At 37.0% G+C, this 17558-nt stretch overlaps 1 protein-coding gene across 7 annotated transcripts in view; it reads right to left on the reverse strand.

Moving 5' to 3' along the window:
* Positions 1-17558, reverse strand: part of RYR2 (ryanodine receptor 2) — a 794036-nt gene that overhangs the window by 163183 nt on the left and 613295 nt on the right. For all 7 annotated transcript variants that reach the window (XM_077998277.1, XM_077998259.1, XM_077998275.1 and 4 more), the window contains 4 exons: positions 15931-16020; positions 15040-15177; positions 5555-5632; positions 4162-4237 (listed from right to left, as the gene is read on the reverse strand). In XM_077998277.1, coding sequence (XP_077854403.1) covers positions 4162-4237; positions 5555-5632; positions 15040-15177; positions 15931-16020 — 382 coding nt within the window. The remainder of the gene's footprint in view (positions 1-4161; positions 4238-5554; positions 5633-15039; positions 15178-15930; positions 16021-17558) is intronic.

The following is a 17558-nucleotide window of genomic DNA, read 5'->3' on the forward strand; positions in this document are numbered from 1 at the left end:
AAACCACATATAGATGTGCTACATTGAAAGTGGATCACTCTTAAGTGTCTAATACTTGACTTTAAGACCTAGGGGCAAGTACCTTTTAGCAAGAGTCTAGATTTCTAATATACTTATCCTGATAATACTTACTAAAGTAGTCTTTCTTTCAGATTTAAAAATTCTAGAAAATATGTAAATTTAAAAAACCTAATACGCAGAAAAACCTTTCTAAAAATTATAAATTACGTAAGAATTTTGGTTAAAATTTTGCAAAAATTATAAAAATATTTTAAAATGCACTGTTAATTTCAGATGTAAAGATTTGGTACAAAGAATGCTATTAAAACAGCGGCAAACTGAATAGCATGGTATGCCTCACATTTAACATTCGTAAAATATGTATGGTAATAGATATTGTGTGGGAGGCTGAGCTACCCTGAAATACAACTGCTAAGGAAATTCCAGGAAGAATAATTGAGAATAAATATTGTTTGAATTATAACAACATATAGCCTATGAAATCAGTTTCCAATACAGTTTAGCCAGGAGCTACTGCAACAATGACAAATGTTGAATTTGCCCTACACAATAAATAAGCAAGCAAAGGAAGAAATGTCTGCTTCCCCAGTGCTGGCTTTGACTGAGAGTGCCATCTGCAGACATGCAATCGCCCACTGAACTTTAATACCATTAGGTGACACTGTGCTATCATATATGCACGGCGGTTGTCCAGAACTACAGAGCTAACAAATACTAACCACGCTAAGGAATTCAGGTACTTCACAGTATATTAACAATATCAAGCACAATACAGCTGTTAGAAGACAACGACAACAAACACTCGTGAACAGCAAGAGGATACAGAATTTGTTACTAAGTTTCGTAGAAACCAAATTTGACTTTTGTCCTAATCAAAGATGTAATTTAACAGGACATTTTATAAGGATACTATAATTAACAATAATTTATTCTATATTCTCAAATAGCTACAAGAGCAGATTCTGAATGCTCCCAACACAAAGAAATATAAATGTTTGAGGTGATGGATATGCTAATTACCCTGATTTGAACATTACACGTTGTATACATTATGCAAATATCACACTGTAAGTCATATAGACAATTATGTATCGGTTAAAAATAAAAGCAAAAATCTTTTTAAAATCAAGCACCGAATTCCATCACCCTAGTTTAAACAACCATCACCTAGTTCGAACTCCATTACTGCATTTAGTCCTAGAGAATGCTATTAATTTGGCAACTTAATTTGTAATCAGTGATTTGGGGGCCACATACCAACAAGTTACTGTCGGGGAGGTGGGGAGAGAAAGAGGGAGACGCAGAAAGAGGTCTATAATTTAAAAATCCTAAGAACACAAAGTACCCACTAACTCGGTAACTCTTCTCACTCTATTCGACCTCCACTGAACTAGAAGGCGAAGGGATCTGAAAGCCTGCCAGGTGACTGAAATCTACGTCCTCACTGTGCCTCTAACTAGCAGTGTGACCATGGACATTTACCTTGCACTTCCACCCTCATCTTTCCCATTTATGATATGGGTGTAGACATCTCGTGCTGAAGGAAACCAGCTCCTTGGAGAGGCAAATGAATGAGCAATAATTCCGAGGATATTACCGCACATACTAGCACGGACTCATGAACCCATTCATACTACAGGGTGAACAAACACTTGACACCAGTGAACTGTCTGTGGCTTAACAACAGATGACCATGGTACAAAATACTTGAAGTGCCAGTGTGAAAATAACATTTTTTCACTAATTTGGGAGTGCCACTCATACTTTTTGGACTTATACTCCTTTATTTCTATTAACTCCTTATGGCATCTGATTTTCCCTCAGACTTTTCAAGATTCCAAAAGAGCACTGAAGATCAGATGACTAAGACAAGCAAAAGAAGCATTTTTCTCCTGATTTTCCTAAAGCAGATTCATCTTCTCTGCACAGATGCAGGGATGATAAAAGAGAAGAGAATGGGTGAAAGCAAAACTGGGCAGCTTTGGCCCTGATTCTTTCAGTGTTTTTGACTTCTCATTTCTATTTCTCTCTCTCTCTCTCTCTCTCTCTCTCTCTCTCTCTCACACACACACACACACACACACACACAGACACCCAGACACCAAGACATCGGGTGGTAACAGATTCCTCCCACCTACTCTTATTGGCAGTGGGAGTAGAGCTGGCAGGATGCAATTGCCTACAACTGTTGGCTATAAGGATCCTCCTCACTATTAATGTCCCCGAGTGAGAAAACAACTTTGAAAAAAAGACACATGTAGTTTCTGCTCCGAAACTGGCCACAGTCTGTAACCTATCTCCTATTCCCAAGACTCACTTCTCTGGTTTGCTAACCTCCATAGCCTAAAAGCCAGGATCCAGGATTGCATATTTCAACCCCTTTCCCACTGGTCTGCCATTCTGGTTCTAAACAAGTTCCTTTTCTAAAATGAAATCCATATGTGCAGTAAGAGAATTAAAGACAGCGAGGACTCATTTCCCCTACCTCGCCACTTAGTCTGCTGAACTAGGTTAGTTGCCCAACTACAGATTATACATTTGAGCCAATACAAGTTGTATGCAGAAGTATGGATGTGCCATCTACTAGTGGTATGACTTAAAGAAAACATCAATCTGGCTCAGAAATTTAAATAATGATGATTTTCTATCATGCTTATTTAGAAAAGCATATAGGTTGTGTATATCTAATCTGAAAATCTGAAATCCAAATGTTCCAAAATCAGACACTTTTTGAGTGTCTACATGATGCTCAAAGGAAACACTTATTGGAGCACTTAAAATTTTGGGTTTTGGATTTGGGATGCTGAACCCATATATTTAATGCAAATATTTAAAAAATCTGAAAAAATCTCAACTTTCAAACAGTTTTGGTTCCAAACATTTTGGATAAGGGATAATCAACTTGTAATAAAACAGCTGCTTATTATTTTTAATTTTGACTCTACTACAGTGACTGAAACATAGTTTAAAAAAAGGAACAGATACTTTTTCATGTAATCCGCTCATGTAACAAGCAGCGATTTTGTTTATCAGTTATGTGGGCAATGCCCTGTCAAGAATTTCACAAAACAAAACTCTATGACTCATTTTCCATCCATCCATTCACCCATGCACCCATGAGCCAAACAATGAATTAATCATTCATTTAACAAACATTTATGGGGCGGTTTTAGAATACAGGCATATTATCCTTGAGCAGCATTTTGAAACAGGCAATTTAAAAATGTGAAATCTTCTCTTTTCCTCTCTGTGACTAACCCTAATTTGTGTTACTCTGTTTCCTAGTGCTTGGTGCCAGGTACCATCCTTCCATATCACAGTTTTACTTTTCACCATGAAACATCCCCACTTTCAAAATCTTCTCCCCTTCTACATTTTTACCTAGTCAAATAAACAAAAAGTAGAAGATTTATTGGCACCTGTAACTATACAATAAGGACTACAAAAGAAATAAATGTTGTGGCCCTGACCTTGAAAAAATATATTCCTATTGGGGGAAAGAAAACCATATAGGAAGTCATTAACGACAGCACATATGCTCGCACACACACACCCCCCACATTATGAACAATATGTGTATAGACTAATGGCAAATAAATAACGTTGAAAGATATCATCAGTGTAGCATACATTAAATTGAAGAAAATATTCATGCAAATACATTTTAAAAGACTTGAGAAATACCTAAGAGAACATTAGGTCATTTAGCATTTGAATAAAAAAACCGGGAAAAGTGCAAGCAAAAGCATGTAAGAGACAGTAACATAGCTGGACTAGATGAAAGAGGCTGAGACAGGAAATAAAAAGGGGTGAAATAGGAGATATTTAAGTTGGGGAAGAGAGTCAGGGAGGGAAGTCTAAGTCATTCATAGAACAAATCAGATATCAGGATGAGAAGTATAGAAATCTATAAGCTAAAACAGGTAAAAGAAAGCTGCCAAAATTCTGAGATACAAGAAAATATATACTAGTCGCTAGGAAATTACAGCATTTCCACCTTCAATCTGTTATAGGCACATTTAAACCATTCTAATTTTAAAAAGTTACAATAAGCTCTTGTGCTAAAAAGACTACTTCATCTATATATTCATGTGATTGAACCCTGATTGTTTTTTAATACACGTTTTTAGAAAATATTACCTTTGGACTCCAACTCCATTTTCTTTTTCTTTGCCCATATATTATGGTAGTTTTCAGCCATCATTTCTGCCATAGCCTTAAAACAAAAATATTTATTACTTCAACAAGTAAAAAAGGATAACATTGCTTTCTAATACGTAATATTAGATGCCTTAAAGGAAGAACTAACACAGTATTAGTGCTACAATACATTTAAAAGATAATCACACACTCTTCTTTAGAATCTGAATCCCAGTGAATTGTAAGGATTTGCAATATGACACAGTAACTAAACAGCAGATGAGAATGGTCATTGTTATTCATAATGTTTGAAGACACTGATTCAATAATGAAACCAAAATAGCTATGGACTTCAGAAAAAAATATTATTTACAAGTTCTTGTTTTAATTTCCAAAGCCTTAAAAATGACCTAAACCTTATTAAACTTGAATGTGGAGAATGTTAGATGGACAGTCAAAGATCTAATTTCTAAATCAATCTCTGTCCAAACTAGGTAAGAGATCTTAGACTAGCCAAGTTAATCTTTCTGTGACCTTTTGGGTTTTGATTAAGATTACCTTTAAGATTCTTTTTACATTTGATTTTCAAGTTTACTGTGTCATTTTAAGACATTCATATGGGAGCAATAACAAATGGCAAACAAAACAATTTAACAATATGTACATTTTATATTTTCATTCTTATTTCTCTTGGATCGATACAGTTACCAACAATGCTAATATGTTATTTAAACACCAAATTGACCTATTAACTTTATGTCTCAAGGCAATAAATTTTATCTTACTTTCAAATCTGCTATTTCAAAGTAGGTTCCTTGGTGACAAAAAAGAACAGAGGAGACTATGAATGGAGCAATAAGGATTGCAAATGCAATCAATTTCTCAGGGAAAACTTAAAAGAAAGTGGCCCTTGCGCAGAGCATTATTAACTATTTACTTTCTTCTCACACACAACTATTTAACATAGAGATTTTTAAATGGCTATTATCTATCTTTAAGGAAAATATGTTATATGGCTGAAACATCCTAGAAAAAGTTGTATCAACTTCTTTTTTTTTTTTTTTTTTTCTTTGAGAGGGAGTCTCACTCTGTCACTCAGGCTGGAGTGCAGTGGTGCAATCTCAGCTCACTGCAACCTCCGCCTCCCAGGTCCAAGTGATTCTCCTGCCTCAGCCTCCCAAGTAGCTGGGACTATAGGTGTGTGCCACCACACCCAGCTATCAATTTTGATAGTACTAAAAAATTAGAGTATATAATCTATAAATTCCGTGGATCCATTATAGGATCACCACATTCAAATAAACCACACTGTGAAATATATGCAGGAAAGTATTACGTTATGCTTCTTAAAAATTAAATTTGGAGACTATTTTTAAAAGTTGATAGTACTTACATGCAGGTCTCTAGATAGCGTAACATTGCTCATGTCAATGGCCCGGGGACTGTAACCATGGGCAGCGTCTACAGAAACCTAGATCATTCATGTGAAAAAATAGTGCCTCATTAAAAACCTTGTGAAGAGAGACTTAAATTACACTTTAAAAATATAACACAAACTTCCAAACATAGTGTTTCCTCAGATAAAACTGGCAAGTTTCTTTACAAAATGATGTTGTAAACACATCTCGCACATTAACATCATATTTGGGTGTCTGAAAACGATTTATGATTGACAATCCTGAAAATTAACTATCAGAATTTAACATATTGTGCCATGAATCCAAAATGTTGAAACATTATCTTCCGCAGGGGACCATTGCATTTTTTAGTTTCTTACAAATCCAAAATGGCTGCAATGAAATTTACTCTTCCTCAAGCAAGCGAGAGTTAATCAAAGATGTCACTATTTACAAATGTCTTCATGAGTCAAATGTTAGAATAAAGTACAACTAACTTTTAAATTATAATAGTATGTCATACGGTATTCAATAATGCACTTGGAAATCCTCGAGGAAGAGAGTTCTTTAATTTCTGAATTAAAGCTTTTAAAAAATGAAATATATCTCTTCATCAATTTTAAGGAAGTTTCACTACCATCCTGGGCACTTACCTCCTTCCACCCAATGGCATATTATGTGAAAGTGTACCACAGAAATGAGCTCTGGTTCCTGCTTATAAATCCAAAACTATACTGTGATATATTTCATAATTGTGTATATTCTCTTATTAAAAATGCATAAACAAAAAACAAACTAAAAACAAAATGAAAATATAGCTCATTATCATGCTTGTAAAATAAAAGTGAGTGTAACATATGCTATAATTAATAACAGGCTCATGAGTGATACTTAACTTTCGGGTCAGTTTTGACGGCACCCTGGCTTCTGTGCTTTCACCATGAGGACACTGTTCAAACCTTGTTTAAAGGAGGCAAACACCATGCTGGAATAAATCCAGCTTTTTCTGTACCTCACTTCTGTTTTCTGAGCATCACTTCCCTTTTTGTCTATAAATGTTATCCGGCCACATGGCAGTCCCGGACTCTCACTGAACCTGTCCTGGTTCCAGGGACTGCCACTGGTTCTTTGCTCAGTTAAACTCTGTTAAATTTAATTTGTCTGAACTTTTTCTTTTTTTTTTTTTTTGAGACGGAGTCTGGCTCTGTCGCCCAGGCTGGAGTGCAGTGGCCGGATCTCAGCTCACTGCAAGCTCCGCCTCCCGGGTTCCCGCCATTCTCCTGCCTCAGCCTCCCGAGTAGCTGGGACTACAGGCGCCTGCCACCTCGCCTGGCTAGTTTTTTGTATTTTTTTAGTAGAGACGGGGTTTCACTGTGTTCGCCAGGATGGTCTCGATCTCCTGACCTTGTGATCCGCCCGTCTCGGCCTCCCAAAGTGGAACTTTTTCTTTTAATATGCTAAATAGACCACCTGCTTCAAAGGCTGGTATGAAATGAGGTAATGGATTTAAAACCCGTAGCAAAGTGCCTGACACAAAGGAATGGATCAGGGATTTTAGTAAATGGCTATTCTCACTGCTAGTATACTATCATTACCACCACTACTAACATAACTACCATCAACACCATAGCTCCCATACAGTTGTAGTGAGGAGTGGGTGAACATATTTGGGAGTCATAATTTTGCCTACCACAACATACAAAATCAAAGTCATTATTCTCTGCTTGCTGTCCCCAGCACTCCTATGGTCTTTACTTCACCTAACACGGCTATCAACTTGGGGACACAAGCTAGAATCCATGGCAATCATCTCAGATTATTCCCCTTCATCATCATGTCAATGTCCCCATCCAAATCTCATCTTGAATTGTAGCCCCCATAATTCCATCATGTTGTGGGGGGTACCCAGTGGGAGATAACTGAATCATGGGGGTGCTTTCCTCCATACTGTTCTCGTGGTAGGGAATAAGTCTCACAAGATCTAGTGGTTTTATAAGGGGAGACCCCTTTCGCTTGGCTCCTCATTCTTCTCTTGTCTGCTGCCATGTGAGGCCTTTCACCTCCCACCACGATTGTGTGGCCTCTCCAACCACGTGGAACTGTGAGTCAATTAAACCTCCTCCTTTGTAAATTGCCCAGTTTCAGGTGTGTCCTTAGCAGCAGCGTAAACACAGACTAATATACTCCCCTTCATCTATTATCATGTATCAGCCACAAAATTCTGTCTACCTCAAAAATATCCCTGGGACATACCATGGTGTTCTGTTTCCACTGTCTCTGCTCTAATTCAGACACAACATTTTTTGGTTTTTGTTGTTTTTCTGGGATGTCTACAACATCCCCCTCAGGAGTCTATCTTTCTGCCTTCAGTCTCATCCTTCTCTAACTCATTCTCCATTTTGTTGTCAGAATTACATTTCCAAACTATTTATTTTGTTCTTCCCTAAGCAATGTCTTCTCCACTGTACAGCAAAAATATGTGGGCACGGGCTGGGCTTTATTAATATTTCCAGCATCTGACACATACCATCTCTCATTAATGTTAAGATTATAAAATGATTCCCAATCTCACAGATATTAAAACAGGGCAAGTGTATGTCTTAAAACTGGTGACAAATTATATTAGACTTTCTGCAAATTTTATTGATAGCAATAACTCTATAACTCTATTTGTTCCTAAAATAGATTTCCCACTATTTAATCTCCCCTTAAACCATTTTCCTTATATAACTGAAATTTACAAGTTTTTCACTTTAAGTTCTTGAGGCCAGTTTTAATAATGTAGGTAAATATTTGCTTATTTAGGGACAGATTCTTTTTATGCTTTTAATTGCCTGTTTTTCTTCTTCAGATACACAGAAATCAGAAGACTGGCCAAGTCTTGCACAATTTCAGGTTCCCTGGACTATGCACCATCTTGGAGCCAGGGGGTTTAACATTCATACTAATCTTATTAGCATTAACAGCAGCAGTAGCAACTACCAGGTGTGTGGTCATCGGGACACACAGATTATCTCATTTCATCTTCAGAACAACTCTGAACAGTAGGTATTACTTTTTATCATTTTAAAATGAGAGAAAAGAGGCTCAAGAGAAATTAAATAATTTTAAAAGTCATAAACTGTATTATGTAGATAGCAAACAGCAGCACCAAATTTTGAAAGTGATTCTAACACCAAAGCACTTATCCAGGTCCTTAAGATGGTCCCCCGTGTCCTATAGGACCTGGCCCCTGAGACCACTGTACCCTCATGTTACTCACTGGATTCCAGCCTCGCTCACTTCCTTATCTCCCACACACTCCCACCTTAGCACATGTGCAATGTTTGGGACATTCTTCCTCCAAATCTGTGTAACTCCCTCAACTCTTTCAGGTTTTTATTCAATTCACCTTCTGATGAAATATACCTGAAAGCTCCATATTAAAATTGCAACTCACCTCCAAACACCTTCCAAATCTCCCTGTTGCACTCCCAATTTGCCTTTCTATGCTGTTTTCTTTTTTCATGATATTTGTCATACTCTATCATAGCACAGCTAGAACTTGTTTTTCTGAAGACAGAGTCTCTCTTACACTGTTATCTAGGCTGAAGTGAAGTGGCACCAACACAGTTCACTGCAGCCTCAACCTCCTGGCTTTATTCAATCCTCCCACCTCAGCCTCCTGAGTAGTTGGGATTACAGGTGTGTGCCGTGCAACCACACCTGACTAGTTTTTCTATTTTTTGTAGAGATGTTGTTTCGCCATATTACCCAGGCTGCTTTCAAACTCCTGGGCTCAAGCAATTCCGCTGCCTTAGCCTCCCATAGTGCTGGGATTGCAAGCATGAGCCACCATGCCTGGCCTTTCTATCCGTTGCTTATTTCCCCCATTAGAATGTAAGCTCCTGGACAGCAGAGATTTTTGTCCATTTTGTCACTGATCTATCTGAAAAGCTTAGGACAATGCAGCATACATAATGGGTGCTCAATAAATATCTGCTGAAGGAATGAATGCATCATCCCTCTATCCTATCCCGTATTTTAGTTCTAGATAAGTAACACGTTCCAAAAGTTTCATTCTAATCTCCCTTCCCGTTCCAGGGTATAAGCTTATTTTTTCATTTGTTTTAAGTAGTTTTTATCCTACATTTGTAGTACTGAAAAATGGATATGAGGTAAGGCATTGGAATTTGGGAGTAAACAAGTAATTGTTGAAAACCTGTGGGATATGCCTGAGATTGTCAGAAATGTTCTTTGCTGTTGACTTTAGTATCCCTACTAAGGAGGGGGTCAAAATCCACCCAGTTAACCCCTCTCCAATCAACTTCTTGTAACTTTTATCAGCCCTTATATACTCTATTGTATATTCCGGCGAGTTGATACTGGTGTTATTCATACCCTTATGTTTGTCTTACATGTGCAAATTCTAAAGCCCTAAGTGGGTGGTAAATTTCCTGAAATCAGGATTCGTGTCTTCCTCTGGTATTCATGGCAAACAAAAGACATTCATCAGGTTATTGATCCACAGAAAGATAGTAAGGACAAAAATTATGGCTCACCTATATTGAAATGTATGCCAGTTATTAAGTGATTAATAAGCATCATAACGAGAACACTCACAACATTCTTTCAAAGCAGAGACTCACACCAGCTTCATTTTAAAGATGAGAAAACTGCAGCATACAGAGGTTAACCAGTTTACCCAAGCTCACATAACTAGCTAGGTACTCAGGGGTGAGACCAGAATGTCAACCCAGGCTGGCTGTGCCAGATACTGCCATTAACCATGGGCCACCTGTACGTCCCTGAGGGAGTGCTGAGCCCCAGTAAAAAAAAAAAAAAAAAAAAAAAAAAAAAAAAAAAAAAAAGCTGGTGCATTCAGGGTCGGAATCACATCTACACATGATCTTCACTCATCCATTTACATTCCTTATATAAAATGATGCTATAAAGTGTTCCTTTAGTCAGAAGAGTTTATACATGATAGAAAATTGCTTTATAATCACATAAGAAATCAGTAACAGAAAAAAGACAAAGAAGTTTAACAAGATGATAGTTGAAAAACAAAAAGCTATAAAAACAAAAAGCTATAAGTAATGAAGAAATGACAATCTATGTTAATATTTGAAATAATATGGGTTTATGCTTAAAGAACCTTTGGGCGAAAATAATGGCAAGAGTTATACATAGATTTGTGGCCTTCGGTGTATATTGCTCCCCATTTCTGAGGCTGACAGAACTATTCTTTCTTTCTTACCTACAGGCCAAAGTGCTACAAACACAAATATACTTTTTCATTTACCACTAATGAAATGCCCTCAATAAATGCTCTCAACAGAAATACTGACATAACAATAGTAACAATAAGAGTTCACATTTAATGAGGCAAACAGAGATCAAATACCCAAATGTACATTTTTAGAAAGCAGCACTACTAGGATTTAAGCCCAAGTGGTGAAATTCCATAGCCCTTCCTCTTACCTTACAAACTGTGCCTCTGGCACAAGCATCACCTAATATTTTGAAATCACATTCGAGATTTAAGAATAAATTTCAAAAATCACATGTCACTGTAAAAATCACTAAGACACGAGAGATGATTCCACGGGTTAATAGGATCTATTAAGGGCTTACTATTAGAACAAAAAGGAGAAAGGGAAAGAGGGGTGATATAAAATATATATGATTTTAAATTAGAGTACATAATTTTTGCTATTAAGAGCAGTGGAAGAATCTCCCTTTTTTTCATGAAGCTTAAAGTCATCTGCATTTGCAGTAATTTCTTATTTCTTATCTGCCTTACAGAATAATTTTTAAAAATCATCCCTTTCTCTACACTGTGTAGTGCCTTGTACATACCACTAGTCTCACCCTTTCTGTACCATGTTGTAGTAGATTTAACTTGACCTTATCTAACACTATTTTATGATTTTTAGGATTACAATTGTCTTGCTGTCTCTGTATTCTCATTGCCTAGTACGCATTTTGTGCTCAGCATTTGTTGAAACAGATTAAAATAAAAGCTATTTTACTTAGAAAAGCGTAAAGAAACAAAAAATAGATAAAACACACTTTTATAGTTTCCATCCATATATGATACATCCCAAAGACAATTTAATGTAAAATATGCCCAAATCAGAACTCAATTTATTTAAAAGTATATTTCATCCCTTGTAAGTTGGATTCCTAGGTATTTTATTCTCTTTGAAGCTATTGTGAATGGGAGTTCATTCATGATTTGGCTCTCTGTTTGCCTGTTACTGGTGTATAAGAATGCTTGTGATTTTTGCACATTGATTTTGTATCCTGAGACTTTGCTGAAGTTGCTTATCAGCTTAAGGAGATTTTGGGCTGAGACAATGGGGTTTTCTAAATATACAATCATGTCATCTGCAAACAGGGACAATTTGACTTCTTTTCCTAACTGAATACCCTATATTTACTTCTCTTGCCTGATTGCCCTAACCAGAACTTCCAATACTATGTTGAACAGGAGTGGTGAGAGAGGGCATCCTTGTCTTGTGCCAGTTTTCAAAGGGAATGCTTCCAGTTTTTGCCCATTCAGTATGATATTGGCTGTGGGTTTGTCATAAATAGCTCTTATTATTTTGAGATACGTTCCATCAATACCGAAAATAAAAGAGGACACAAACAAATGGAAGAACATACCATGCCCATGGATAGGAAGAATCAATATTGTGAAAATGGCCATACTGCCCAAGGTAATTTATAGATTAAATGCCATCCCCATTAAGCTACCAATGACTTTCTTCACAAAATTGGAAAAAACTGCTTTAAAGTTCACATGGAACCAAAAAAGACCCCGCGTTGCCAAGACAATCCTAAGCCAAAAGAACAAAGCTGGAGGCATCACGCTACCTGACTTCAAACTATACTACAAGGCTACAGTAACCAAAACAGCATGGTACTGGTACTAAAACAGAGATATAGACCAATGGAACAGAACAGAGCCCTCAGAAATAATACCACACATCTACAGCCATCTGATCTTTGACAAACCTGACAAAACAAGAAATGGGGAAAAGATTCCCTATTTAATAAATGGTGCTGGGAAAATTGGCTAGCCATAAGTAGAAAGCTGAAACTAGATCCTTTCCTTACTCCTTATACGAAAATTAATTCAAGATGGATTAGAGACTTAAATGTTAGACCTAAAACCACAAAAACCCTAGAAGAAAACCTAGGTAATACCATTCAGGACATAGGCATGGACAAGGACTTCATGTCTAAAACACCAAAAGCAACGGCAACAAAAGCCAAAATTGACAAATGGGATCTAATTAAACTGAAGAGCTTCTGCACAGCAAAAGAAACTACCATCACAGTGAACAGGCAACCTACAGAATGGGAGAAAATTTTTGCAATCTACTCATCTGACAAAGGGCTAATATCCAGAACCTATAAAGAACTTAAACAAATTTACAAGAAAAAAAACAAACAACCCCATCAAAAAGTGGGCAAAGGATATGAACAGACATTTCTCAAAAGAAGACATTCATACAGCCAACAGACACATGAAAAAATGCTCATCATCACTTGCCATCAGAGAAATGCAAATCAAAACCACAATAAGATACCATCTCACACCAGTTAGAATGGCAATCATTAAAAAATCAGGAAACAACAGGTGCTGGAGAGGATGTAAAGAAACGGGAACACTTTTACACTGTTGGTGGGACTATAAACTAATTCAACCATTGTGGAAAACAGTGTGGCGATTCCTCAAGGATCTAGAACTAGAAATACCATTTGACCCGGCCATCCCATTACTGGGGATATACCAAAAGGATTATAAGTCATGCTGCTATAAAGACACATGCACATGTATGTTTATTGCAGCACTATTCACAATAGCAAAGACTTGGAATCAACCCAAATATCCATCAGTGACAGACTGGATTAAGAAAATGTGGCACATATACACCATGGAATACTATGCAGCCATAGAAAAGGATGAGTTCGTGTCCTTTGTAGGGACATGGATGCAGCTGGAAACCATCATTTTCAGCAAACTACCGCAAGAACAGAAAACCAAACACCGCATGTTCTCACTCATAGGTGGGAATTGAACAATGAGATCACTTGGACACAGGAAGGGGATCATCACACACCGGGTCCTATTGTGGGGAGGGAGGTGGGGAGGGATAGCATTAGGAGATATACCTAATGTAAATGACGAGTTGATGGGTTCAGCACACCAACATGGCACATATATACATATGTAACAAACCTGCATGTTGTGCACATGTACCCTAGAACTTAAGGTATTAAAAAAAAAAATTTGAAATGATACCAAAAAAAGTCTATTTCAACTATGGAGCATGTGAAGCACATGCTGTTAGACCCTCATTTTTTTTTTTCAAAAAAAGGATATCTGTGTAAATAGCAATAATAAACAACATTTGGTGTAAACCACATATATAGTGAGTTGAGGGGTCAAGAAAAGAATAATGACAGGTTTAGCTCCCAGGAGAAATGAGAGGGTCAAAGGTAAGCAGCTCACATGACCTTGTGACTAAACGTTAATGGGTGGCATTTGGTGTCCACCCTGAACCCCAGCTTTTCCACATCAAGGCTGTGCCTTACTCTTGCCACCTTGAGCACCTAAGACCTATGGGTAGAGTCTTGCTTGTTGGTTGAACTCCCTTGACATGGTCCAGTAGCAACATCTTCTGTGAATTCTTGCTCTGCCTGTGTGGCTGTATACCTGCCCTCTGCAGACAGGAGCACCCCTGTGCGTTCTAGATCTGCATCATGACTGTCTGAACATCCTACTCTTTCCTAAGAACCAACCCTCAGATCCCACTGGAAATGAGAAGAAAGCTTCATAGACAAACTAACGGTAGCGAATGAACATGATGTGCTGTTTCCATTAGGAAAACTTCAGGACCTTACAACTGAGTACTTCTTCTTCTTTTTTAAATGTTTTATTATACTTTAAGTTCTGGGGTACTTGTGCAGAATGTGCAGGTTTGTTACATAGGTATACACATGCCATGGTGGTTTGCTGCACCCATCAACCCATCACCTACATTAGGTATTTCTCTTAATGCTTTCCCTCCCCTAGCTCCCCACCCCACGACAGGTCCTGGTGTGTGATGTTCCCCTCCCTGTGTCCATGTGTTCTCATTATTCAACTCCCACTTATGAGTGAGAACATGTGGTGTTTGGTTTTCTGTTCCTGTGTTAGTTTGCTGAGAATGATGGTTTCCAGCTTCACCCATGTCCTACAGCTGGTTACTTCTTCTATACTAGCCAGAAAACGGAAGGCTTGTACATAAAGTCCAGTAACTTAATCATCATTTAACCTCCCTTGAAACTAAAGAAAAGGTAATATAGCTTTTTTCTCTCCCTTCTAAATTTTGTGAGTCTTCAGAATTTTCAAATTATTTTTTAAGAAAAACCCAATAATTAAATTTAACAAAATTATTTAGTCCATAACATAAGCAGTTGATTCATCACCATGATGAATTCTTACCTGGCTTGTCTGAGAAATACGACGAGTCCGGTTGTAAAGGGCCATGCTGTCTCCCTCTCGAGTTCTTTCAATTCTCCAGCCCCAAGCCAGCATAGTTTTTAAAGATTCTTTGATTGGCCAGCGATAAATTTCTTTTTCCTAGAGAAGAAAAACCAAAAAACAACAGATATATTATGAATGTAAATAAAAACGTTAAGTAACGCTTTGCTCTTGAATAGACTGCCTTCACTTTTTAAAAATTTGATGCGCATAGCTTATTTAAAAATAAAAAAGGAAAGTAAAATGCTAAAAGCAGAGTGTGAGCAGAGATCTAGTTTTACTAATGTTACTAAGAGGGATCCTCACTTTGTTCATTATATAGCATCAAGGTCAATTTCCTTTAGCGGACCTGGTTCCTAGGACCTAACACAGAAACTACAAACGAGAGACACAGAACAAAAGGACAGCTTATGTAATATACATGTGACTCACAATGAAGTGAAATCCTTTTCACTTCATTTGTCAAGATATTCATTTTTTCCCCAAAGAAGTCAAATATATGAAAACCTATACATAATAAGCACATTATTACTTTGTCATTACTCATCAAGAAACTTTTAAACATGGTAAGAAGATTTTTTAAAGTACTTAAAAATATGGAAGAGGAATAAAAACCAAAAAGGAAAAGAAAAATGTTAAGGAGAGAAGAGAATAAACACAGAAATGCTGACAGAAAATAAGAATGGAGAAGAAAAGACAAAATATAAGAAGTTTTTTAAAAATGGGGCCTTGGAAGAAAAAATACCAACTTCAAAATAAAGAAGTCATTTTAATATAAAAATATGTAACAAAGAAAAATATTTTCCAAAAGAATAAAAACTTTACAAACTAAAACAAACAAAAAATCCTCACCTTTTCAGACAATAGCTTGTATGGCTTCATTAATGGTTGAACCTTAGAAGAGTCTGAATATATTTCTCCATAAATCCATCCATTTGCCAACTAAAAAAAAAAAGGCAAACATTAAAAATTGTTTTACATGTGTTAATTTTAGAGGGTGTACATATACAGGTGTTTAAGTGCATGTTTGATAAAATAAACCTAAAGTGAACTAAAGTAAGGGTTAAGATTGAAATTTTATCCAGCATAAGTCACTATAAAGATATCCATCCTAATCAATGTTATTTTATTTTATTTTAAATTTCAGATTCAGGGAGTAAATGTACAGTTTTGTTGCATGGATGTATTGCATGATGTATTTTCAGTAATCATCTGGAACAAGTCTTTTTATCCAGAGACTAGAAGCACCCAATCTTCCTTAAACAGACCAAGGTCTTGCAATTGTGCCGATAAGCATTCCCACAGGAGGAGGCTACAGGGATGCATGGTCCCAAGGATATCTATTCTGACCCATCTTGGGACCCCACCTGTGAAGTGTAAATAAAAAACATGCATTTTAAATAGGAAAACTAGAGTATGCATCTCAGAGTCTTCTCTGAATAATGCCACCTGTTCTATCCATTCTTTCATCAAATTTTCTCTCAACACATTCATTCCATATTATTTTGCCCATTTGTACATATTGCCATTTCCCTATATCATTTCTCGTCTGCCTACAGAGTCTGAGTAATTAGACTGGAATACCTTCCTGTAATATTCCTCTCCATCACCAACTCCACCCACTCAGTACTTAGTGGAGTTTTTTGTAAGATAGATCCTTACTGACTTACGTAGTAAATCGGTTACTGAACGAAGAACCAGATACTTATCAAAACCAGCAAAAAAGGGTTTCTTAGAGGGACTGAAAGACTGACTGGCCAGGGCAATGTTTGAAACTCAATATGACATCTCTAGCATGATGATCTTGATTTGTTACGAAGCATACACATCCTCTGGAAGCAACCTTTGGTGTCTGATTTTCATTTTACCAAAACAGTATATGAGTATTTTAGGTTCTTGAACCATCTCAACTCAACTCCTCTGATGAACCTACTTTATCCTCTGTCAAGTTTAGACTGAGCTCAACTTAAATGTGAATATTCAGGCATAAGATTTCCTTTAGAAAATCTCATAATATGTAGAAATTATCTCATAGATGCAGCTACTTTAGTTTTCTCATTTGTGTTGTTTTTCTTGAAAACACAAAAAAAGTCACCTGGCCAATGTAATCTATTTTTAGTAAACTGCAGATCTAGTTGGTAGTAAGAAATGCAACAGAAGAATAGAAAAAGTAAATAATTGTTAAATCCTGATTAAGAATTCTCAAGATTTTATCTGATATAGAACTATACCTAAAACCTGGCCAGGCATGGTGGCTCATGCCTGTAATCTCAGCAGTTTGGAAGGCTGAGGCTGGCTGAACAACTGCTTGAGGCCAACAGTTGGAGACCAGCCTGGGCAACATAGCAAGATCTCATCTCTATAAAAAATATTAACAATTAGCCAGGTATGGTGGTGTGCACCTGTAGTCCCAACTATTCAGGAGGTTGAGGCAAGAGGATCGCTTGACCCCAGTAGTTCCAGGATGCAGTGAAGTATGA

Source organism: Macaca mulatta, chromosome 1, assembly GCF_049350105.2.
Source record: "Macaca mulatta isolate MMU2019108-1 chromosome 1, T2T-MMU8v2.0, whole genome shotgun sequence".
NCBI lineage: Eukaryota > Metazoa > Chordata > Mammalia > Primates > Cercopithecidae > Macaca > Macaca mulatta.